Source organism: Sardina pilchardus, chromosome 2 (genome assembly GCF_963854185.1).
Source record: "Sardina pilchardus chromosome 2, fSarPil1.1, whole genome shotgun sequence".
Classification (NCBI taxonomy): Eukaryota; Metazoa; Chordata; class Actinopteri; order Clupeiformes; family Clupeidae; genus Sardina; species Sardina pilchardus.
The window spans coordinates 3,563,833-3,585,337 of NC_084995.1; the positions used below are offsets into that span (position 1 = coordinate 3,563,833).

Sequence of the window (21,505 nt, forward strand, 5' to 3'; positions counted from 1 at the left end):
TGTTCCCCTTGGGGGTACTGCCCCAGCGACGAGCATTTGTACCTTTTTTTTTACTTTCCTGTACCTTTATTTCTGAGAGTGTACGGATGCTCAGAACTCGCTCCATCCAGCTAGAGAGAACTTTAGCATCTATGCTGCTGTTGAATATCTGCATCACCCCCAGATGTGAATGGCAGTATTATTACTGAAGTCTTCATCCTTCAAAGTCCTCGCATAAAGTGTCTGAGCACCAATCAGAGCCCAGGGCTCAGCGTCTGATGGGAAGTTTACTAAGATAACGTCTGTAAAGTGCTGCGACTTGCACTCCAAAGTGCACCCACGCATGGACAGGCCTGCGCGCTGTACAGTAGTGTGGCCTCAGGTGTCCACGCTGGCGAGCTTGAGCGAGGTGCGGGAGACCTCGGTGTGCATGGTGGACATGGCGACCGTGTCGTACTCCTCCTGCTGCCGGCCGCGGCCCAGACGGCAGAGCGGGAAGCCGCGCAGGTCCTGCTGGAAGTTGCGGTTGAGGAAGCCGTAGAAGACGGGGTTGACGCCGGCCGAGGCCATGGCCAGCAGGTGGCAGAGCGAGAAGAGCGGGTCGTGCGTGCAGTTCATGACGGCCTCGTGGTGCCAGTCGATGACGGCGTTGAAGACGTTGAGGGGCATCCAGCAGACGGCGAAGGCCACCACGATGCTGAAGAGCATGACGTTGATGCGCCGCATCTCGCCGCTGCGCTGCCGACTCTCACGCACGCGCTCCATCATGCTCCGCCGCCGACGCAGGCTCGTGTAGATCTGGACACGCACGCACACACACACACACACACACACACACACACACACACACACACAAACCACCGTATGTAGACACTGTCACATGCAAAAAAGTCTAATCAAGTAATAGACATTTAAGTAGTGGTAAGACATTAAATAAGTCTTGAGACCGAGATGCATAAATAAACACGGACAGGTGCCATGTCTGAGTGGGCGCTTGAATAGAATCAAGTGCCAGAGGTGCCCACATCATTAACTGACAGCAAGCTTAGCATCTGTATTTGAGAGAGTGTGTGTGTGTGTGTGTGTATGTGTATGTGTATGTGTATTTCATAAGTCTTTTATTTCATTCTTTCATTCTTTCATAACACCACTCTGCCCTTTGTAACTGAATGACCCCCCTCTCCCACTCCATCCCTCTCTCTTCCCCTTTTCTTGTCGTTGCCTCTCTCTCTCTCTCTCTCCATCCTAGGCTCAGATAAGTCCTGCCATCAGATGGAGGAAAGAGCGTCTCTCAGTCTGCGCCACTCAGCTCAGCACACTCCCCCTTTTTCAGAAGGCAAATCTCCTCTTGGGAGTCGAACTGACCATTAAATGTCAACTTAATGTCAGTGTGTATGTGCACATTTGTGTGTGTGTGTGTGTGTGTGTGTGTGTGTGTGTGTGTGTGTGTGTGTGTGTGTGTGTGTGTGTGTGTGTGTGTGTGTGTGTGTGTGTGTGTGTGTGTGTGTGTGTGTGTGTGTGTGTGTGTGTAAGTGATGTCACAGCTGTATTAATAGTCATGACTGTGCTACAGCACAGTGAGCAGGGAGACCTTGTCTCTGGTGTGCTGTCTAACCCACTGATTGACAAGCTGTCTGTGCTCGTTGGCAGTCCCAGAGCTTCACCTCCTGCAGGGTGCTGAATACTCATGAATATTCATGTGCTGTGCATTTAAACCAATGAATATTAGTCTGTTTTGAAGGGTTTACAAGCCTGTATCAGGCAGTTCATAGCCTTCAACACACACAGCTGTGACTCTTTACTACTATCAACCACACCTGTTGGATGTTTGTGTTGAACAAAATTATGATGACCTGGAAATACCTACAGTCAAGCCCCAATGCTCCAATGCCCATAACTAAGACACACACACACACACACACACACACACACACACACACACACACACTGCAATCTGTATTTGCTCTACTGTAAATGGATATGTGAGGGAGTTGATTCGTAAGGGTGTGGAATAGAGTGTGTGTGTGTGTGTGTGTGTGTGTGTGTGTGTGTGTGTGTGTGTGTGTGTGTGTGTGTGTGTGTGTGTGTGTGTGTGTGTGTGTGTGTGTGTGTGGGCGGGCGGCGGCGGACGGACGGGCGGGCGGGCGTGCGTATGTGTGTGTATGTGTGTGCGGGCTTGTGTGTGTGTGTGTGTGTGTGATTGTGTATGTGTGTGCATGCCCTTGGTAAATACATAACTGGTCATCTGTGAAATAATTGTTTCTCTTCCACTTATTTGAAATTACAATTACAATTCAGAGAGCCTTACAGTCCTGGGACCAGGGAGATGCCGCAGTAAGGACTAGTCCCCTGAAATGGGGGACTATGAGGGCTGCATTATCCAGTGCTTAGAGATCCTTCTCTGTGCCAGTGCTGAATTGGGCTGGGATGGGTTTTCTGTGTCATTACAGCAGTAGCATCTTTTTGTGTGTGTGGTGCTTGTTCAATGCTAAATGTATGTGACAGCTCATCCTAGCTGCTGGTCATCTGTGGTTACAATGCTACATCACCATGAAATATGTGTGTGTGTGTGTGTGTGTGTGTGTGTGAGAGAGAGAGAGAGAGAGAGAGAGAGAGAGAGAGAGAGAGAGAGAGAGAGTGTGTGTGTGTGTGTCTGTGAGCGTGAGCTTGAGCGTGTGTGTATGTGTCTGTCCCTGTATGTGTGTTTGTGTGTATGAAGCGTTTGTGTTACGCATTATTTCCTCCATGAAGTGCACCTGATGTAATATGAAGTAAGACACCCTCCAACGTCCTCCCTTAACACCATGTACCAATGACATACGCTGAAGCCTGGAGGCATGAGTATGATAAGTAACCGAGTAAGCAAGAGAGTGAGTGAGTGAGTGAGTGAGTGAGTGAGTGAGTGAGTGAGTGAGTGAGTGAGTGAGTGAGTGAGTGAGTGAGTGAGTGAGTGAGTGAGTGAGTGAGAGAGAGTGAGAGTGAGAGTGAGAGTGAGAGTGAGAGTGAGAGTGAGAGTGAGAGTGAGAGTGAGAGTGAGAGTGAGAGTGAGAGTGAGAGTGAGAGTGAGAGTGAGAGTGAGAGTGAGAGCGAGTGAGCGAGTGAGCGAGTGAGCGAGTGAGTGAGTGAGTGAGTTACAGAAAGATTGAGGGAAATAAAGCTGTGGCTGTGTCTTGGTTTAGCTGTTTTCTGGCACATTCCACCATTATCATTATTATCCCCTGTGATAGGAAGAGGTAAACAGAACAGACAGCTCCCTCTCCTCTCCCCAACTGACTGTCTGCATCCCCTCTCCCACTTCCGACTCTTGCTCTTATAATTGGCAGTCATAGTGCAGTGTGTGTATCTCTGTGTGGGTGTATGTGTGTGAGTGCGTGTCTGTGTGTGTGTGTTTGTGTGGGTGGGTGTGTGTGTGTGAGAGAGAGAGAGAGAGAGAGAGAGAGCACAATGTTTGGCTCTCACTTCTTTTGGAGTAACAGCATGGAAAAGTTATTTCATTCCTGTACAAAGGATAAGAAATATGGCCGTGTTTATCCTCAGGTTCAGGACAGCATATCTCTCTCTGTGTGTGTGTGTGTGTGTGTGCAAATGGAAAATTATGTTTCCCTCATCTCAACAGACTCTAGCTTTATGTGCTCAATAATAGCATTGTTATGCCTCTCCCTTCCTCTTGCTCTCTCTGTTCTCCACACTTGACTTCTTTGCTCCTCACCATTAACTTACTATTCTAAACATTTACACTGTCTAATAGCCTTCCATTTTATGCTTAATTCGTGTGTGTGTGTGTGTGTGTGTGTGAGTGTGTGATAGTGTATAATCAAAAGTGACTGAATGAGTAAATGTGCGTGTCCTTTCTGTGTGTGTGTGTAGATACCTTGTAGTAGCAGACAAAGATGAAGAGGAGAGGCGTGATGTACTGGAGGAAGAGCATGGACGTGGTGTAGGTCAGCTTGAAGCTCCTGGAGGGCCAGGCCTCCACACACACCACCATCCCACGGAAATGCTCCCTCATCTCCGGGGGGAGCTGGGTCAGTGGGGTGTCCGTTACCATGGAGAACAGCAGGAAGGGGGCAGCAGTGGCCAGTCCTAGGGTCCAGATGGCAGCGATGCCTATGCAGGCGTGGTGTGTCGTGGGTCTCCAGCCACGAGGATGCAGGATCAACTGATGCCTCTCCATGGCAATGAGAACCAGCGAGAAGATGGAGACGGTTACCGAGCAACACTGGACCAGTCCATTGAGCTTGCACAGAATCTCCCCGAACACCCAGTGATCCATGTGGGTGTAGATGAAGGTGAAAGGCAGGCACACCAGTGACATCAACAAGTCCGACAGCGAGAGGTTGGCAATTAAGATGTTGGTGACATTGTGCATCTCTCGTTGTCGGATGATGGCAAGGATAAGAGCCAGGTTGCCCACGACACCCAGCAAGGCCACTGCACTGTAGGCTATCGCCATGATGACAAAGAGAGTCTTGTTGCTGTCACACTCATCACTGCCATAAGCTATGATGGCTGACAGGTTGGCGAAAGAGCAGTTGCGCTCCTCTAAGGCGGTGGAGCAGTTGGGGGCGGCGGGCGGCAGAGGAGGCAGGAGAATGGGGTAGGCCATGCTGATGGCTGACTGGACACTGCAGCTGACGCAGCTCACCTCATGGTGTCTCAACTCTTAGGCTCAGTGTGGCAAACTGTCAACAAAAGTGCAAATATCAAAAATCACCAACAATGAAATAAGGCTGGAGAGAGACAATCCCACCGCACAGATCCAACTGGAAGAGCTATACAGAGAGAGCCTTATAGTTTAACTGAGGAGTAAAACTCCATTCTGACTGTGCTCTCAGGGTCATAATTAGTTCACTATCCCTGATGACATCAGTATGCATGAGTAGATAATTGAGTGAAACTGCACAAGAACCCCCACAACCAGCCCCACCCACATTTTGGTGCTGCCTCTGGCATCTAACACACATCTGTATACAAAGCAATCTCAGTGAGAGCATCCCAAAGCCTTTCAGGGGGCTTTGTCAGCGGTGTCATCATTGGTTGAGCTCAGCATTTCTTCAGAGCACAATGCACCTAAACGCTGTCTTCCTCAGCATGCCTCTCACTACAGACCTCTCCTGCATTCTGCGCTATCCACGTAGATTCTACAACACATGCAGCAAATTATTTGACAAATACCATACAGGCACACATAGCATAATGAGAGTCTAATTTGTTAAGCCGTCTACGCTGTATTATAAATTCTTTACCCAATACATACAAATATTGCAATAGAAAATCTCCAAATGAAATGGAGTCATTCCTTTTCATGACAGTCCCATGGACAATCACATGTGACGCTGGGGTCAATAGCCCTTGGAATATAATTGACATATTTAGGTCACTTTGGACACAAGTGTCTGCTAAATAGCCTACATAAAACATCAGGTGTGTACCCAGACACATTAGCACAATTGTGAACTACTGACTCTGACTACCAGCACAATACACTCTGGGGTGAATGCAACTGAAAGATTAGTTTTCAATGATGTGACCCACAGACTGAATGTCATTCCTCTGCTGCTAGACAGAGCTTGAGTGACAGGTCCCACATTTGCACACACCCACACATTCAATTCCTCTAAGATCAGTCATGCTGTTCAGAGACTGACTGGCTACATCATTCTTTGATGCTTCAGAGATTTTACCTGTGATGAGTTAAACACACACACACACACACACACACACACACACACACACACACACACACACACACACACACACACACACACACACACACACACACACAGACAATAAAGAGAGAGAGATGATAACAATGACCACACAGACAGATGGAAATTCAGGCTATGTTTGCAGTGGTTTATTAATTAGCCACAGCCATCATCATCTGTGATATTAGGCCAGTCATAGGAGTCCACTGGCTCTGGAGCTTGTGGCTGGTTTATGGCTCCTTCTGTGGAAAATGAAGCATGGGAGCACCAAGGAGATATGGCCTGCCCTGGTGAAGTTTCAGATCGGAGCTGGTTCCATTTCAAGGAGGGAAAATACATCTTCAAAGCCAGGAATAATGTTAAAAATGAATTGAGATAGTGATTAAAAAGGGAAAGGACACGCTTGAATTCTATGTTAGGTAGAGGTAGAGACCACACAGAATATTAAATTGTGCCAGCTACTGAAAAACAAGTGTTAGATAGGGTTTTACAAGCTGAAACATGAACTGCTGATTATTTTTGCCATCCCGACGGAATGGGCAATGATCATGTAAGTGATGTAACCATGTCGGTTGGAACCCAGCGCTGGGAAATCTGAAGGCATGGAGACTAATTACCCGTGCTGATTAAGTTGATCATTCGGTCGGGAATGAAAGTTAAAAAGCTTGTCATCTTTTTAAACGTCTTAGTCTACGTCTGCATTATTATTATTTAGCCTGCATTTACATTTTTTTTAACCTAAGCAACTTACAAATGAGGAATCAGTAGGACAAGTGACAAAAGACAAAAACACACGCTCGCGCGCACGCATACACATTCTCTCTCTCTCTCTCTCTCTCTCTCTCTCTCTCTCTCTCACACACACACACACACACACACACACACACAGAGAGAGAGAGAGAGAGAGAGAGAGAAGGCTCTGGCCTAACATTCAGAATTAAGCAGGTCATGACTTTTTTGAAGCATACTGAAAGCTGCTTATGCAGTCCCAAAAGAGCTGCACAGTGAACCGCTGCAGTGTGCGAGCTACACACGTCAGTTTTATCTTAACGTCATGCGATATGATACACGGGAAGTCATATACATTCACCGTCTCAAATAGGTTCAAACTGATTTTGATACGTCACGTTTGGTACACATAACAAAACACTGAAGTGGTAATTTGTCGCCAAGTCCATAATGTTGTCATTCGGCTACACGCAACTCACGATGCGCCTCACCATGATTTCAAATAATATCTGAGCGTGAAATTCACCACTTAATCACACTTATGTCTGAACACAACCTGATCCCACCTCTGTTTGAGTCGTAAAAGTTTAGAGCGATATGTTCTCCTTCATTCTCCGTGTTCACTGGTAAACAGGTCAAAGTACACAACACTTCCCTTTCTCCATCCTCCTTTTCATTGCTTTATTCTTACCAGAACATCCATAGCTGTTTAACACTGAAACATGCATCTTTCAGTTAACTATGCACTAAGCAAAATGTTTCCCCGGTTTATATTAAGATTACCCCCAAACCATCCTATGACAGAAAGAGCGCACATTTTTGCGCTCAATGGATTAACAGAGGCGAACAAGACGTACGCTGCACTTTTTTTGTCTTTACCCTGATAGCTTATAATAGATACAGAGAAAAAGAGAAAACGCCTGTCACCGCCTCATGTGACAAACAAATATCTCTTCAGACTCACCTTTACGCATAACGGAGAAGGCATCTCCGCGGAACAAATGCATAAAACCAGACCTGACGGTGTGTAGGCGGTATTTTAACCACAATGAACACACGAGCGCACCGCGCACCCTCACGCAACAGAGAGAGAGAGAGAGAGAGAGAGAGAGAGAGAGAGAGAGAGAGAGAGAGAGAGAGAGAGAGAGAGAGAGAGATTCCCGTGCAGACTCGTCATATGGCGACTTTATCGCCCTGGCCACAGCGATGGGTGCCGGTGTCTGGAGAGGTGGCAGGCTATACTATAAAGATTTACGCTTCGCAATTAAGTCACACACTTCCTCTCCAAATAATGGATGATGACCACCTGCACTAATTAATTATCCTTTGCCATTTTTGTTAGGTTATGTCCACAGCGCCACTTAGTGGCGTCACTCTAGTGGCCAATTGGACAATATTTATTTCTGGCAACAATAGCTTATATTGGTATACATTGGCCGTCTTCAAACTAGGCCAATTTCTCTGCTCAAGATCATTTGGATACTAGTGGATTTCACAAAGCTAATCTTTAGGCCTTTTTCTAAAGGTGATAGCATGATCAGCAAGCATTTTGTCAGATAGCCTACCTCTAGGCCTATGTGCACGTAGGCTACACAAAACAAACTTGTAATTTCTTTAATAGGCTCGATGACTCGTGGTGTATTGAATTTAGCCGTATTGTGACATTTGGCATAAGTAATGATGAGGTTGAAAATATTGGCTATTTCATTGTAAACAAATTTATCGGGTTAAATATTCCATTTAGGCTATAGGCCCACTAGGCTATTTTATAAAGCTAGGAACATCTGCATTAGAGGACTATGCAACCCGGACCCATTTAAGTGGTACTCCGATACGATGTTTTGGTTTTGATGCTGTCCTGTCAAGTGTTAAGTCGTCAGTACGGCTTTGATTGTTGACAGATGTAGTTCTTTTGTCTGTCTCTTGTCTTTCAGTTTGTGGGTTCATGCATTTGAAAGGAGCCATGGATTACAAAGGCACGCATCAAGTTGTGAGTATAGTTAACTTAGGCTATTATTTCTTAGGCTACAGCTAACATGCTAAAGCATTCTTTATAACCAGTCTCCGCAGTCATCTGATATTCTCATGTGACCTTAATAATTCCTGCATCGAAATTGCAGGAGCAATAAAACCACGAAAGAAAAAGACAAAGAAAAAGTTAGATAACACAACATTTGGTTGTTGTAGAGTAACTAAATATGGCGGCAGTCAGCAAGGCAGTGAGAGTAGAATTCTGTCAGCGTTGTTTCTCTCATTAGCTACAGATTGTAATATCTGTAGACCGAAACTGAGAAACTCCGTAGACAGGAAATGAGAAAATGTATATGTTTATCCTCCCAAGTAACCATAGGCATAGGCTAACGTAGCCATAGTCTAATGTTACAGCTTTGTTAAACAGTTTTGCTACACCTTGCTTCATCGTTAAATTGTTGCTCGAATAACACCCATTGCATGGTTTGTCTCAACAGTGATGTGCAAGATTGTGACTCATTTTATATCAAGTCGTCCAATCTGTAAAGAGCCATTTAATAGGTTTTTAATACCTGAAGTCACTACTGAAATCCGTTGATTGGATTGATACGGCAGAGATGTTTTCAGACAGTATCCTAACTTACTTTTACGTCTGTGTCTTTGTTTTGGTCTGCACATGAAGAATAACTCCTCTACAGACATCTCTCAAAGTGTGGAGGATGATCCTCTGATTGAGGGACCCTTGATCTCTCAGGATACCCTTGATTCAGCCATCAAGAGGGAATTTCAAAAATTACCCACTTCCTGGACGGCTGGATTACTGCTATTCTTTCATGTGAGGCCCAGTTAACCTGGGATAGTGTTTTATTGCCAAAATAACAGGCCCTACAGGTGCATCTAAAAAAATATTGTGGAAAGTTCTGTTTCATTGCATAGGTTTATGAAACCATTGCCCATGTTTTGACTTAACTAGCCGATTAGAGATGGACATTTCTGTATTATAAATTCTTTACTATAATACCTTTGAGACAGTAGAATAATCAAGATCAAATAAAAAAGGCTGCACATATTTCAACAATCTCGATCATGTTCGAACGTTTCAATTTTTTACATAAATTGGGGGAATTTCTTTTACATGCACCTGTAGGTCATTATTTTATTTGTGTGTTATCAGATGGCCACCTACATGAAACATTTAACTTAATGTGTAGTGTACAGGGAATCGCATGCTTCACTCTCAACATGTCTCTTAGCTTCAGAATAATTCCGCTTGGATAGCTTTTTCAGGCAGTCAGGCTGCTGTCACAAGTTAGAGCAAAACAGGTCTTGTTGCTAAAGCATACCAGGGAATGCATAGAAACAGTGGTCTATGTAAGACAGCTTGACATTTTCCTCAAGTGTTTTTGCATTGTTTGAAGTGGAAGTCTCACAAATGAGTAGTCTGTATGCCACTTACTGCACCCTGGACAGCTGTGCATTTGACCTTAGTATCATAGGACTGTGTGAATTGTCTTATTCAAACGCTGTGTTTGGCCACCACAGGTGGCTTTTGTATGTTTGTCAGTTGTGGTGTGTGTATTGTGTGGACTAGAAGAGGGGCATCCTGCAGAGTGTGCAACCTTGCTGCGTGGGATGGACAGCAAGACATTGGTGGTACTTTGTAAAGTGGCACTATGGATTGTCTCGTATATCCACCAACACTTTATACAGTACCATAACACTGCAGCCAGACGCAGAGGCTACCTGCACTTCTACCGACAGACACGGGGCACCGTATCCCTGCCGCTGCTCATGCAGTCTTTAGGTGAGACATGGACACACATACTCTCAAATATCGTACACAAACTGCACATGTAAACATGATCCACACAGAGACATCCACAGCCACAAGTGCACAAGCCTATGTTTTTGGTTTCTTACACTTCCTGTTACTTGTTTTGTGTAATGCACCACTGCTATGTGTGGACAAAGATGGCATAAGAGTTTGGGCCCTATCTTTGACAGTTTTCATTGTGGCCCCTAGAGGGCGACATCATACCAAATGACAGACCACAGCCTGTTCAGTTTTACAGTTTTTCTCAGTCGCTTTGGTACATTTCTCGAATCATCCTTGAGATTTGCTGAACAGTAAGTGCATTTCTCAAAACTATTTGTACAAATAGCAAAACACCATGGATTACCTTCAAAAGCCAGTTTCTTGCTCAACATCCTTCGTCAATCTCTGAAAACTAAATATTGAATTCTATGGAAAGGTCCATTGCCTTGCACAGACTGAGATATTAAAGATTCAGGAAACCATTGATGATAAGATTGACATTTCTGTACTATACATTCTTTATTCTAATATTTTCAGTTACTGGATGTGTTATTACAGTTGTAACCTGTATTAGAAGACTAGCTGACCCTCCGACTCTCTGTCTGTCTCCGTATAGGAAACCTGCTCATTCTGCTGCTACTTGCCCTCACCACTGTGCTGGATGGAGCCCAGAAGCAGCTGTCTGTCTACCTGCTGTTGGGAGTGCTAAGTCTGGAGCTGTTGCTGTCAGTGGTCTTTCTGATGTGTTACATAGGTAGGAGCAGCAGTGGATGTGTCTGATGAATGCAATTTCACTTCTAGAGTGGCAAAACATTACACCTGCCTCATGGTGCTGTACAGAGTGTTGAACAACCAGAGAGTAACAGGGGCGAGGAAAAACTCCCTGGAGTTGGGGATACAAGAAACCCCAAACAGATCCATGACTCAAGGGCCCAGCCCATCTGCCTAGGGTTAGTTATAGTACAGTAAGGTCATTTTTAGTGTCAGAAAGTTCAAATAGTCCAGCGTAGGGAATAAGTTGTCCATTGGGATTAGGAATAGTCTTTAAGTAGTGGATGTCGAGGATGCGTGGGCCAGGAATCTGGGCAAGGGGTGATGAACACCTGTGTGAGGAGAGTGGGGGCAGAGAGGCTGGAGGGCCTCTATTGGTCATTAGATCCTCGCCAAAGGCTAATTCAAGAGGCAACTCCACCCAGACACACACACACACACACACACACACACATACATACATACACACACACAGTTCAACATATAGACCTACTCCACCCTCAAATGCCATGCCATTGTCCTGTTGATGAGAGGAGATTCTATAACACACACACACTTTTACACACACACACACACACACACACACACACACACACACATACACACACACACTTCATATCTCTCTTTGGATTCTTAAGCAGATTAGTTTGGCTTGAGAAGATACTCCCTAAGCATACACCTTTAAAAACTCTCTCTTTGTGAGTTTGTGTTTGTGTGTGTCCATGTGTATGTGTGTGTTTATCACCAGAATCCCATCCCATGAAAAGTGCAAGAGATGTTTTTATAGCTTGTGCGAGTAGAAGCAGTTAGCATTGGGACACAGTCTCTAATGGGCACTTACAAATGAGCTGAGCGGATTTGGATCTGTTTGTTGTGCGACTAGTGTGATTATAGAGTCATCCTGCCAAAGAGTGATGGTGTGTGTTTTGACTCCGGAATCTCAGCAGTGTGTGAAGTTTGTTCTAAAGTAGATCTGATCTGAGAACAGACCTGCTCTAGAGCCTTTAAGCGCTGTAGCCTGATCAGTGTTCAGCAGGTAGACAACTCTTCAGCCCATCTCATTGATTCACACATTATCAATTGCATGGATTCTTTACAGTATATGTTCCCTTGTCAATCTCTGCTCCCAGTTCTTTGAAGTTCTTTTGAGCCTGTGTGTGTGTGTGTCTTTTGAAGAGGGAAGGTGATTTCTCCCTCTACTTGGTGTACTGCACTCATTTAAACATGAATGCCACAGCTCTGCTGCTCCTCCACATCAAAGAGCTTTAGTGCCCATCAAAGGGTTAAACACAGGGAGGGAGACACACACAGAAAGAGAGAGGAAGAAATGCATTGTGGACTAATGTGGAAAGAAGCATCATTCTCATTGTCAGAGACTTGCGCCTTAACAAGGCATGAAAAGTCTGCTACAGTTGTATGTGGGTATGTACGTGTGTGTGTGTGTGTGTGTGTGTGTGTGTGTGTGTGTGTGTGTGTGTGTGTGTGTGTGTGTGTGTGTGTGTGTGTGTGTGTGTGTGTGTGTGTGTGTGTGTGTGTGTGTGTGTGTGTGTGTGTGTGTGTGTGTGTGTGTGTGTGTGTGTGTGTGTGTGTGTGTGTGTGCTTGCTGTGTCAGTGATGGAGCAGTCTGGGGGCTTTGAGCTTCTTAGCAGGTGAGCGCAGCTGTGGGGTGAGGGTGGGCAGGGGAGATGAGATGAGATGAGATGAGATGGGAGCGGGGTGGAGAGCTGGAGTGGGGGACTGGCTGGGCGTTGGGTTACTGAAACAGGACAGCAGCCACAACACACTGATGCTGCAGGGGAGAGCAGGCCACTTTAGCACAGACGTCAACACTGTTCTGGGCCACTTTTAAAGAAGATCGCTCAGAAGATCCCCGTACATTAGGTGCTCTGCCTGATTGTGTGAATGTTTCATTTCATTGTGTTACCACTATACTAAGGAATACGTGTGGTTCATATTGTCACATTGTCAGTGAGTGTACAAGTCATAAGTCAATTATAGCCTAAGACAGTAGTTTTGGTTGCAAACTATTCTGATTCTACAAAAGTGTACTGAAAAAAGGACATGGAGATGTTAATCAACCGTGTGTGTGTGTGTGTGTGTGTGTGCTTGAGAGAGAGGAAAAGAAAGAACAGAGGAAGAAAGAGGAAGTGCGGGAGAACTAGAGATTAGAGTTATTATCACATTGTTTGTGTTTATGGTGTCATTGACTGAGTGAGGTGGCAGTGTTTGTTAAAGATATGAGGAATGTGTCACATCCTCCTTAAACAGCGCTCTATCTGTGAGCCTTCATCTCCCTCTCCCCCGACTCTGCCAGGGCCTCAACCCTCCAGCACTCCCTGGCTCACATGACACTCTGTGTGTGTGTGTGTGTGTGTGTGTGTGTGTGTGTGTGTGTGTGTGTGTGTGTGTGTGTGTGTGTGTGTGTGTGTGTGTGTGTGTGTGTGTGTGTGTGTGTGTGTGTGTGTGTGTGTGTGTGTGTGTGTGTGTGTGTGTGTGTGTGTGTGTGTGTGTGTGTGTGTGATGGAAGGGAGAGGTGGTAGTGAAGGGATGTTGGGGGTAGGGTGGGATATATGAGTGTAAAACAGAAGTTGAGTGGAGTGTGTGAGAATGAGAGATAAAGACTTAACTAGATAAAGTGTGAGTGTGTGCTGCTTTCCACACCTACCAAACACACACATTCACACTTGTGAAGTGTTGTGCGAGGCTCAAGACTAACGCCTTACATTGGTTGCACTAGTGTGCCTAACTTCTTTATTGACGAGCAGGGGCACCTCATTGTGAGGCCACATCTCTCTGTGTCTGCTGGCCATCTTGGTTGAGACCTACTCAAGATAGCTCTCCCACTGTGCTGCGTTAGCTACTGTCCTCCTCCTGCTCTTCTCTACTCTTCTCTCTTCCTGACTGGGTCTTGTTGCGCCAGCTGCCACTGCAGCACTGGTGGAAGCCTAGTGATGTATACAAAGTAACTGGATCTAGTCACTGGTTAGTTTCCTATGTATGTTTTTTATGTTGCGGTTTTCTCCTCTTAGTCATACTGGGCAATTTTGTGTTTGCATATGCGACCACATTTTTCGCACCCATGAGCCCTGCTGTGCAAGTAGACGGGTGTGAGTAGATAAGTGTGAGTGTGGGTCTGACTGTGAGGGGAGAAGATGGGGCAGAGGGAGCAGTGGTGCTTTACAGCTGATCCTCCTTTCATACCAGACCAGTGGTTTGGCTTTGGGTTGGGACCTGGCATGCTTTATTCCAATGCTCCAGAAGTGTCTTGTGTTTCCTTAGTGAGAGAGATTAACGTGACTGGAGGCTGCAACAGGCACTGAAGCATTCCATTCGCTTGCATTAAAATAGTTTTAGAAGAACTGTATTTTTTGAGCGCAGGTGCTGCTATCACGTCTGTTAGCTTGTTCCATTCATTATAGTGGAAGCTAATTGTTGCAGTAGGCGAACGGAACGCTTCAGTTGAGTGTAGCCTCCCTGCCTATAGCGTTTGTTTGTTTGCTTTGTTTGTATTGACTGTGTGTGTGTGTGTGTGTGGTTTCTGTTGTAGTGAAGGTGGTGAGATTTAACGCGGAGAAACTCAGTCCTGACATTAATCAAGAGGAGCACTTCCACACCTACTTGAGCAGTGGCAGTCATGCGCACACAGAGACGGGCTTCAGGTAACACACATACTCACTCTCTAGTGCTACACTACATGACCCAGAAGTATAGTTCACTCACTAATGCTCCACTACATGACCCAGAAGTATAGTTCACTCACTAATGCTCCACTACATGACCCAGAAGTATAGTTCACTTTCTAGTGCTACACTACATGACCCAGAAGTATAGTTCACTTTCTAGTGCTCCACTACATGACCCAGAAGTATAGTTCACTCTCTAGTGCTCCACTACATGACCCAGAAGTATAGTTCACTTTCTAGTGCTACACCACGTGACCCAGAAGTATAGTTCACTCTCTAGTGGTCCAGTCACATGACCCAGAGGTATAGTTCACTCTCTAGAGCTCCACTACATGACCCAGAAGTATAGTTCACTCACTAGTGGTCCAGTCACATGACCCAGAAGTATAGTTCACCCACTAGTGGTCCAGTCACGTGACTCAGAAGTATAGTTCACTCACTAGTGGTCCAGTCACATGACCCAGAAGTAAAGTTCACCCACTAGTGGTCCAGTCACATGACCCAGAAGTATAGTTCACTCACTAGTGGTCCAGTCACATGACCCAGAAGTATTAGGCGCGTTCAAGTTGGCTGCGCAGCACAAAAACTGCGCAGCACAAGATGCACGTGGTTAAAAATCTGTCCACGATGGTCTAGATGGGCGTGTTTTCGACTCGGCAGTCGGTATCACATGGCCTCAACTTATCGCGGGAGCAAGGCGTGGCCAGGCGGCTGCTCCGCAAAAGAGCAGCCGGTCTGGAGGTACTGCGGAGAGCAGCGGAGCCTAGACCCTGCCTTCATGACGTCAGGTCTTTGCCCTAATTGGCTTTTACATCCCTGACGTGTGTGCAGGTGTTTAGATGCCTCCCCATATCCACAAGAGTCCGTGCGGGTCCGTGCCTCGTGATTCGTCACATGGTCAAGTCTAGCCAAGTCTACACTACGGGAAGTAGAGAGTGTACAACTTCATAGCAGCGTTTGCATCCCCGCCCCTGCTGCCACCGGCAGCTCTCGTTGTTGCAAAAGGTCATTTGGAGTTGAACTTGAACACGGCTATAGTTCACTCACTAGTGGTCCAGTCACATGACCCAGAAGTATAGTTCACTCACTAGTGGTCCAGTCACATGACCCAGAAGTATAGTTCACTCACTAGTGGTCCAGTCACATGACCCAGAAGTATAGTTCACTCACTTGTGCTCCGCTACATGACCCAGATGTATCGTTTGAAACGATCTGCATTGGCACAACACTGATAGCTGTTGGTGCTGCATAGAGCATCGTGGTGATGCCAACGCGGTGTGCAGGCCTAAGCACAGCCGTGTCCACACAAATACACTTTCCTTCACATGCAGAGGCTTCAGTACGCAAACACATACTTTATGATGTTGTGTAAACAAAGTTGGACATTCACAGCCATCACTCACCCCCCAGGACCATGGCCAGCTACCCAGTGGAACGTGCTTATTCTCTATTCATGCTTATTCTCTATGCTCAATATCAAGCCTTCCGATGGGCAAACTAGTCAACTACAAACTACTGAAAATGGCCTACATGATGACATAGGCAAACTCAGTGTCCTAATCACACTTAAGGTATCTGTTACTTATAAAAACATTGTATTTTATACTTATTTCAATTGTGTTCCTGATTCAGCATTGTCTGATATTTTGACCTGGAATGTCCTGGTTGACATCTGTATCATTATCTCTCTGTAGCCACCTCTATCTGCCCATCTCTCTGTCTTTGCTCTTCCATTAGCATCTGCAAAGAGGGCACACACACACACACACACACTCTGTCCCTTGGGTCAGGCTGAAGGCTCTGTAAACAGAGGCCAGTGGGTCAGTTTCCTCAAAGAAACACCACATTTCCACCCATCACACTCTAGCCACTGGGTGTGGATCTGTTTTATCACAGTTTTTTCTTAAGCTTTATTGACTCTGTGTGTGTGTGTGTGTGTGTGTGTGTGTGTGTGTGTGTGTGTGTGTGTGTGTGTGTGTGTGTGTGTGTGTGTGTGTGTGTGTGTGTGTGTGTGTGTGTGTGTGTGTGTGTGTGTGTGTGTGTGTGTGTGTGTGTGTGTGTGTGTGTGTGTGTGTGTGTGTGTGTGTGTGTGTGTGTGTGTGTGTGTGTGTGTGTGTGTGTGTGTGTGTGTGTGTGTGTGTGTGTGTCAGGGATGGCTCAAGTCTTGAGGAGGTGGTGGAGAAACAGGCGGACCTGATCGAGTACCTGAAGCAGCACAACACTCTGCTGAGCAAGAGGATCCTGGCGCTCACTGCTCAGCAGATCAGAGACTGACTCCATGACCTACTGCACTGCACGGCTTTTAGCTGACCGTGGGTTTGTGTGTGTGTGTGTGTTTGTGTGTGCAGCAAGCATATACGTGCACGTCTGCGTAATGTGTGTGTGAAATCCAACTGCTTGTGTGCCTGTTGAGTAAGCGCATTGTGTTTGTTGGGTGTGTGTGTTTGTATTGAGAGTGAGGGAGATAGTGAGAGGGTCCGGCCACTGTGGCCATGGCTGACTGATCAGAGGAGTCTTTAGTGGCAAATGACCCCAAGTAACCTTTCCTTAACGATACTCTCGCATTACTATGCCAACAGTTCCCTAACAACACAATGGTTGGAGCCAAGAGGGAATCATGTTCAATCAGCTAAATCATTTCTATTACTCATCTCTTATCAGGGATTGATCTTCTGGGCAGGGTCTAATGTTTTAATTTTTCTATTTTACTGAACTATTATTATTTTGTTTACATGAAAATGAATTATTTTTGTCACCTCATATATGTACTGCTTTGTGTGTGTGTGTGTGTGTGTGTGTGTGTGTGTGTGTGTCTGAGAGAGAGATAGAGAGTGAGCGAGTGAGAGAGAGGTTGTCTGGATCTGCTTTGGGTTACTGATCTTGATAGTTGTTTTCTTGCCATTTCTGTCAAACTACTCATGTCTAAGTAGAAAAGTAAAGTGTTCCATATTAGATACTGTTTGAGATGATTTTGTATGTCATTGTGAGTCAATAAACATTTTGGGTGTCAAATATCCTTTTTAAACTTGTCAATAATATGTCCCTCAAACAGTCTAGTGTACAGTGTACCAGCTGTTGAAGGTTTTCATGGACTGGATGACCTCTGAGGAGGCCACAGTACAGGCTCATGTATGGCCTATGTTCATATGGAGACAGAAGCCTGCACCTTCACTATGGGTTCATTTAGTCCCTTTTGCATGTCTTCTGCTCATGGATGCAGATGAAACAGAGCAATCTACTAATCTATTGAACCAAACAGAGCCATAATGATGGACTAGCACACGTCCCCCTGTGATGGAGAATGGAGGTAGACTGGAAGAGTTTGAAAGCTAATTGTTGTGCATCAGTCCCACTTTGTGAAGTCTTTAAGATCACAAGCACCTACTTCTCTGAGAGGCCATCAGTTCCTTATAGCACTGCAATCCACAGAGGACTTCAGTGGAGAACCGCACAGAGCCCATACAGAATATCTGACTAGCAGCAATTGCCGGAGCCAAATACACGTCCTAGTACACGACGGCCAGCCTCTTAGGGCCACCCCCTGGGGACTCATTAAGACATACAGGTCCAGCTCTGTGCAGCCTTCTACATGCTCTTGTGCCATGTCTGGCCCACAAGACACTTACAGATGGAAACGTTATGTTTTCTTTGAGTATACACATTTTTATTTAATATTCAAATAATAAAAACATTTGAAGTGCATAACTTACAAATAAACACATTTCAAGGAATACTTTACAAAATGTCATTCTCATGTTTAAACTATTTACAAAGCTATGAGTAGTGACAACTCAAGTCCACTGCATATATATATATTGGAGAGCAGATGTGGTGAAAGGGGAACGTTGTATCATTATCAGTAGAAACCACGTCGCCTGGGAAGACTGAAACACCACAGTCAAGATTCTTGGCCCGTCTCCTCTCAGCACTGGGTTACAGAAGGCGGGTTTGTCTCGGTGGATGGGAATTCCATTGTCCTGTAGTTCGTCTTTTCCACTGATTGTCCCCTTTTTCATAAGTGTCTCCTGGAAAAGACAAGCAATACAGGAAATTGTTGAGTTGTGGTGACAGCCATTCTGTGTTTGTTTAAGCATGTGAATGTGCATCTAGTTACGCTTGGCCGGCCCTAGATCAGCGTGTAGGGTCAGAGAGCAGAGGGGAAAGGTTGTGACTTCAGCGGGGAGCAGGACAACAGTGCGCTGGCTCCGCAGAGCTGTGGCCGCCATTAGGGTGATTTATTTCACACACACACACACACACACACATATACACAGGCTCCCTAATCACTAACACACACCTTAGGCATTAAAACTGCCACTAGCCCCTCTTCCTCACATCGCCTTTGCCCCCATATCACCTCCTGTGTGTGTGTGACCACTGCCTCACCTCATAACTCACATGAGTGTCTTTGTTTAAAGCTGGAGTGGAGTAGTTTGTGTGTGTGTGTGTGTGTGTGTGTGTGTGTGTGTGTGTGTGTGTGTGTGTGTGTGTGTGTGTGTTTCTAGTCCCAGCTGCTGGTTTATGGCCCTGTAACCTTGATCCTTACTCTCAACTGTGTAGAAAAGCCCCCAAACAGCCAGTGACTCCTTGACAGATAACTAAACTTACACATTTATTCTTTAATCATTTGGACAAAGCTAGAGGCACGCCAGACCCAAGTCCTTCAATAAGAGCTCACACCATGTGCCACAACAGTAACAGAGACATTCCTGCCATTGTGTCTGGGTTTTGTTTGTTTGTTATTAGCAGAAGGGGTTTAGGAATGTAACTCAGCTTACCACCACCAATGCAATTTGAAGTGTGTGTGTGTGTGTGTGTGTGTGTGTGTGTGTGTGTGTGTGTGTGTGTGTGTGTGTGTGTGTGTGTGTGTGTGTGTGTCTGCACATCCTCCGAGAAAGTCTCAGAATGTAATTGCCCAGTTCATTCATTGTGTGTGTGTGTGTGTGTGCGTGTCTGAGTGTGGAAGGGCTCTTGAAAGACATACGCTCCCGGAGAAGTTTTGTTAATTTATCAGGCTTGTTGTCCTGGGATAGGCCTAAAAGTACCTCTGAAGAATGGATTTTGAATCACCACACTAAGACATGTTGCAGGAAAGGCCGTCGTGAATTTACTGCAGGTATTAAAGCTACCCTGTAGAAGGGCTTAAGGGGGAATAGCCTAGGGTCTATGATTTTCAAAGAAAGCTGCAGTAAAAAAGGGGGTTAAATGGCGCAGCGCAGTGCGCACCAGGCGACTTTCTGTGTCTCTTACCTTAGGGGAATGGAACACGTGAATGCAGCGGTAGGCAGCGTTTGTGCGGACAATGTCGCCGATATTTTCTACGGATACTCAGGAAATCTGTGAAAACAAAAAGCAGAGTGAATAAGACTAGAAATTCTGGAAAGCTCCAATATAGGCTACCAATTACGCCATGAGCTGATAACAATTTTTCAGCCTCTCTCCATGCAACTGCCAATTTAGAACTGTTCCTCCCTCTGACCAAGGTTTGAGCTACCGTGACCAACAGGAAACGATAAAAATTGAATGACTTTATGACTGCAACCACTCTGAAATTCCTCTCCTGGGACCACCTCTACGTGCGCGCTCCCTGACTCTTCGCCTCTGTCTTTCTCTCCGTCTCTGGAGTAGTATTATGCTAATGTGGACCGTAGCGCAACCTTCATTACCATTGTGTTAAACATCATGACTAACAAAAGATCTGCACAGCCGGTCAGCCTGGGGGCACAGATTACCGGTGGAGCCGTAAAGGTGGCGATGGTTTCAGATGTAGATTTTGATTGAAGCCTAAGGCCAGTTTAAGTTTTTTTTTTTTTAAGCTCCACAGGTGCCACCTCACTGCGTTACAGAGAAGCATCCGTCACCTGCAAAGCTCTGAGTGACCACATAGCCTAGCTTGTGAGTTTGTTGCTAGGAGCTCAAACTGTTATCATGCCAAAGAAGCATTTTTACCGTGGTACACATAATTACATGATATGCAGTTGATGTACTTCACCGCAGCAAAGGTATAAGGCATACGTACATGGACAACATCAATGTAACTAGAATTGTTTATAGTGTCAATTAAAACTGATTTTATTTAATTGAAAGAATGCATGCTATACCATTACTACTCAACATACTGCACAGAGCAACTGTCAGATAGCCTGAACGAGGATATTGTGTGACGCATAGTCTTGGTGATGCTTACCAGGTTTGTGCGCGCTCGCCAACAGCAGCACCGACAGCAGCAGTAGAAGTAGGAGAATTGGGTTGAAAAACCTCATGTTGATGCCGAAGGTCAGGTGTTCAACCGGTAAATCCTCTCGTTACCGCTTTTACGAGAACGGCTGCGTTTTTTCGATAGTGGGGAATTCCAACTCAGTTTCCTGTGTATTAAGTAGGAATTGAATTCGATAACGGTCCTTTTGCTTGATCAGAATCTTTTATCGTTGATGCTCAGAAAAGAGAGTTCTCAGATATCCAGCACATGGTCGACATTAGCACCGTGTCGCTCTTTGCTGGTTTGCTGCTGGTCTACCTCTCTTGTCTTGTGTCCTCTCTTCTCTAGTTCTTCTTCTCCAGCTGACAGATGACCCAAAGTAAGTATGAATGACCTGAGTGGACAAAGCCGTTTTCCCCCTCTTTAAGTACCACTGAAGAGGGAGGGAGGAATGGGAGGGAGGGAGGAGGAGGAGGAGGGGAAGAAAAGGCAGAGATGGGGAGGGGTATGTAAAAGACCCCCATTCACACACACACACACACACACACACACACACACACACACACACCCACCCACCCACCCACCCACACACACACACACAGCCAGAGAGAGAATGAGAGAGAGAGAGAGAGAGGGAGAGAGAGATACA

At 45.7% G+C, this 21,505-nt stretch overlaps 3 protein-coding genes across 3 annotated transcripts; 1 reads left to right on the top strand and 2 right to left on the bottom strand.

Moving 5' to 3' along the window:
• Positions 1-357: 357 nt before the first annotated feature.
• npy1r (neuropeptide Y receptor Y1) lies at positions 358-7,489 on the bottom strand. The gene is made up of 3 exons (XM_062515666.1): positions 7,381-7,489; positions 3,851-4,661; positions 358-777 (listed from the first exon to the last, which is right to left on the bottom strand). The coding sequence occupies exons 2-3, from the start codon at positions 4,583-4,585 to the stop codon at positions 358-360; spliced, it is 1,155 nt and encodes a 384-aa protein (XP_062371650.1). The 5' UTR covers positions 4,586-4,661; positions 7,381-7,489.
• Positions 7,490-8,228: 739 nt separating this feature from the next.
• Positions 8,229-17,673, top strand: tmem192 (transmembrane protein 192). The gene is made up of 6 exons (XM_062516944.1): positions 8,229-8,406; positions 9,070-9,222; positions 9,930-10,191; positions 10,820-10,957; positions 14,522-14,633; positions 16,808-17,673. Exons 1-6 carry the CDS (start codon positions 8,362-8,364, stop codon positions 16,929-16,931), a joined length of 834 nt encoding a protein of 277 aa, XP_062372928.1. The 5' UTR covers positions 8,229-8,361; the 3' UTR covers positions 16,932-17,673.
• Positions 17,674-18,325: 652 nt separating this feature from the next.
• On the bottom strand, positions 18,326-20,984 carry apela (apelin receptor early endogenous ligand). The gene is made up of 3 exons (XM_062516867.1): positions 20,845-20,984; positions 19,908-19,994; positions 18,326-18,682 (listed from the first exon to the last, which is right to left on the bottom strand). Exons 1-2 carry the CDS (start codon positions 20,918-20,920, stop codon positions 19,909-19,911), a joined length of 162 nt encoding a protein of 53 aa, XP_062372851.1. The 5' UTR covers positions 20,921-20,984; the 3' UTR covers positions 18,326-18,682; position 19,908.
• Between the last annotated feature and the right edge of the window lie 521 nt (positions 20,985-21,505).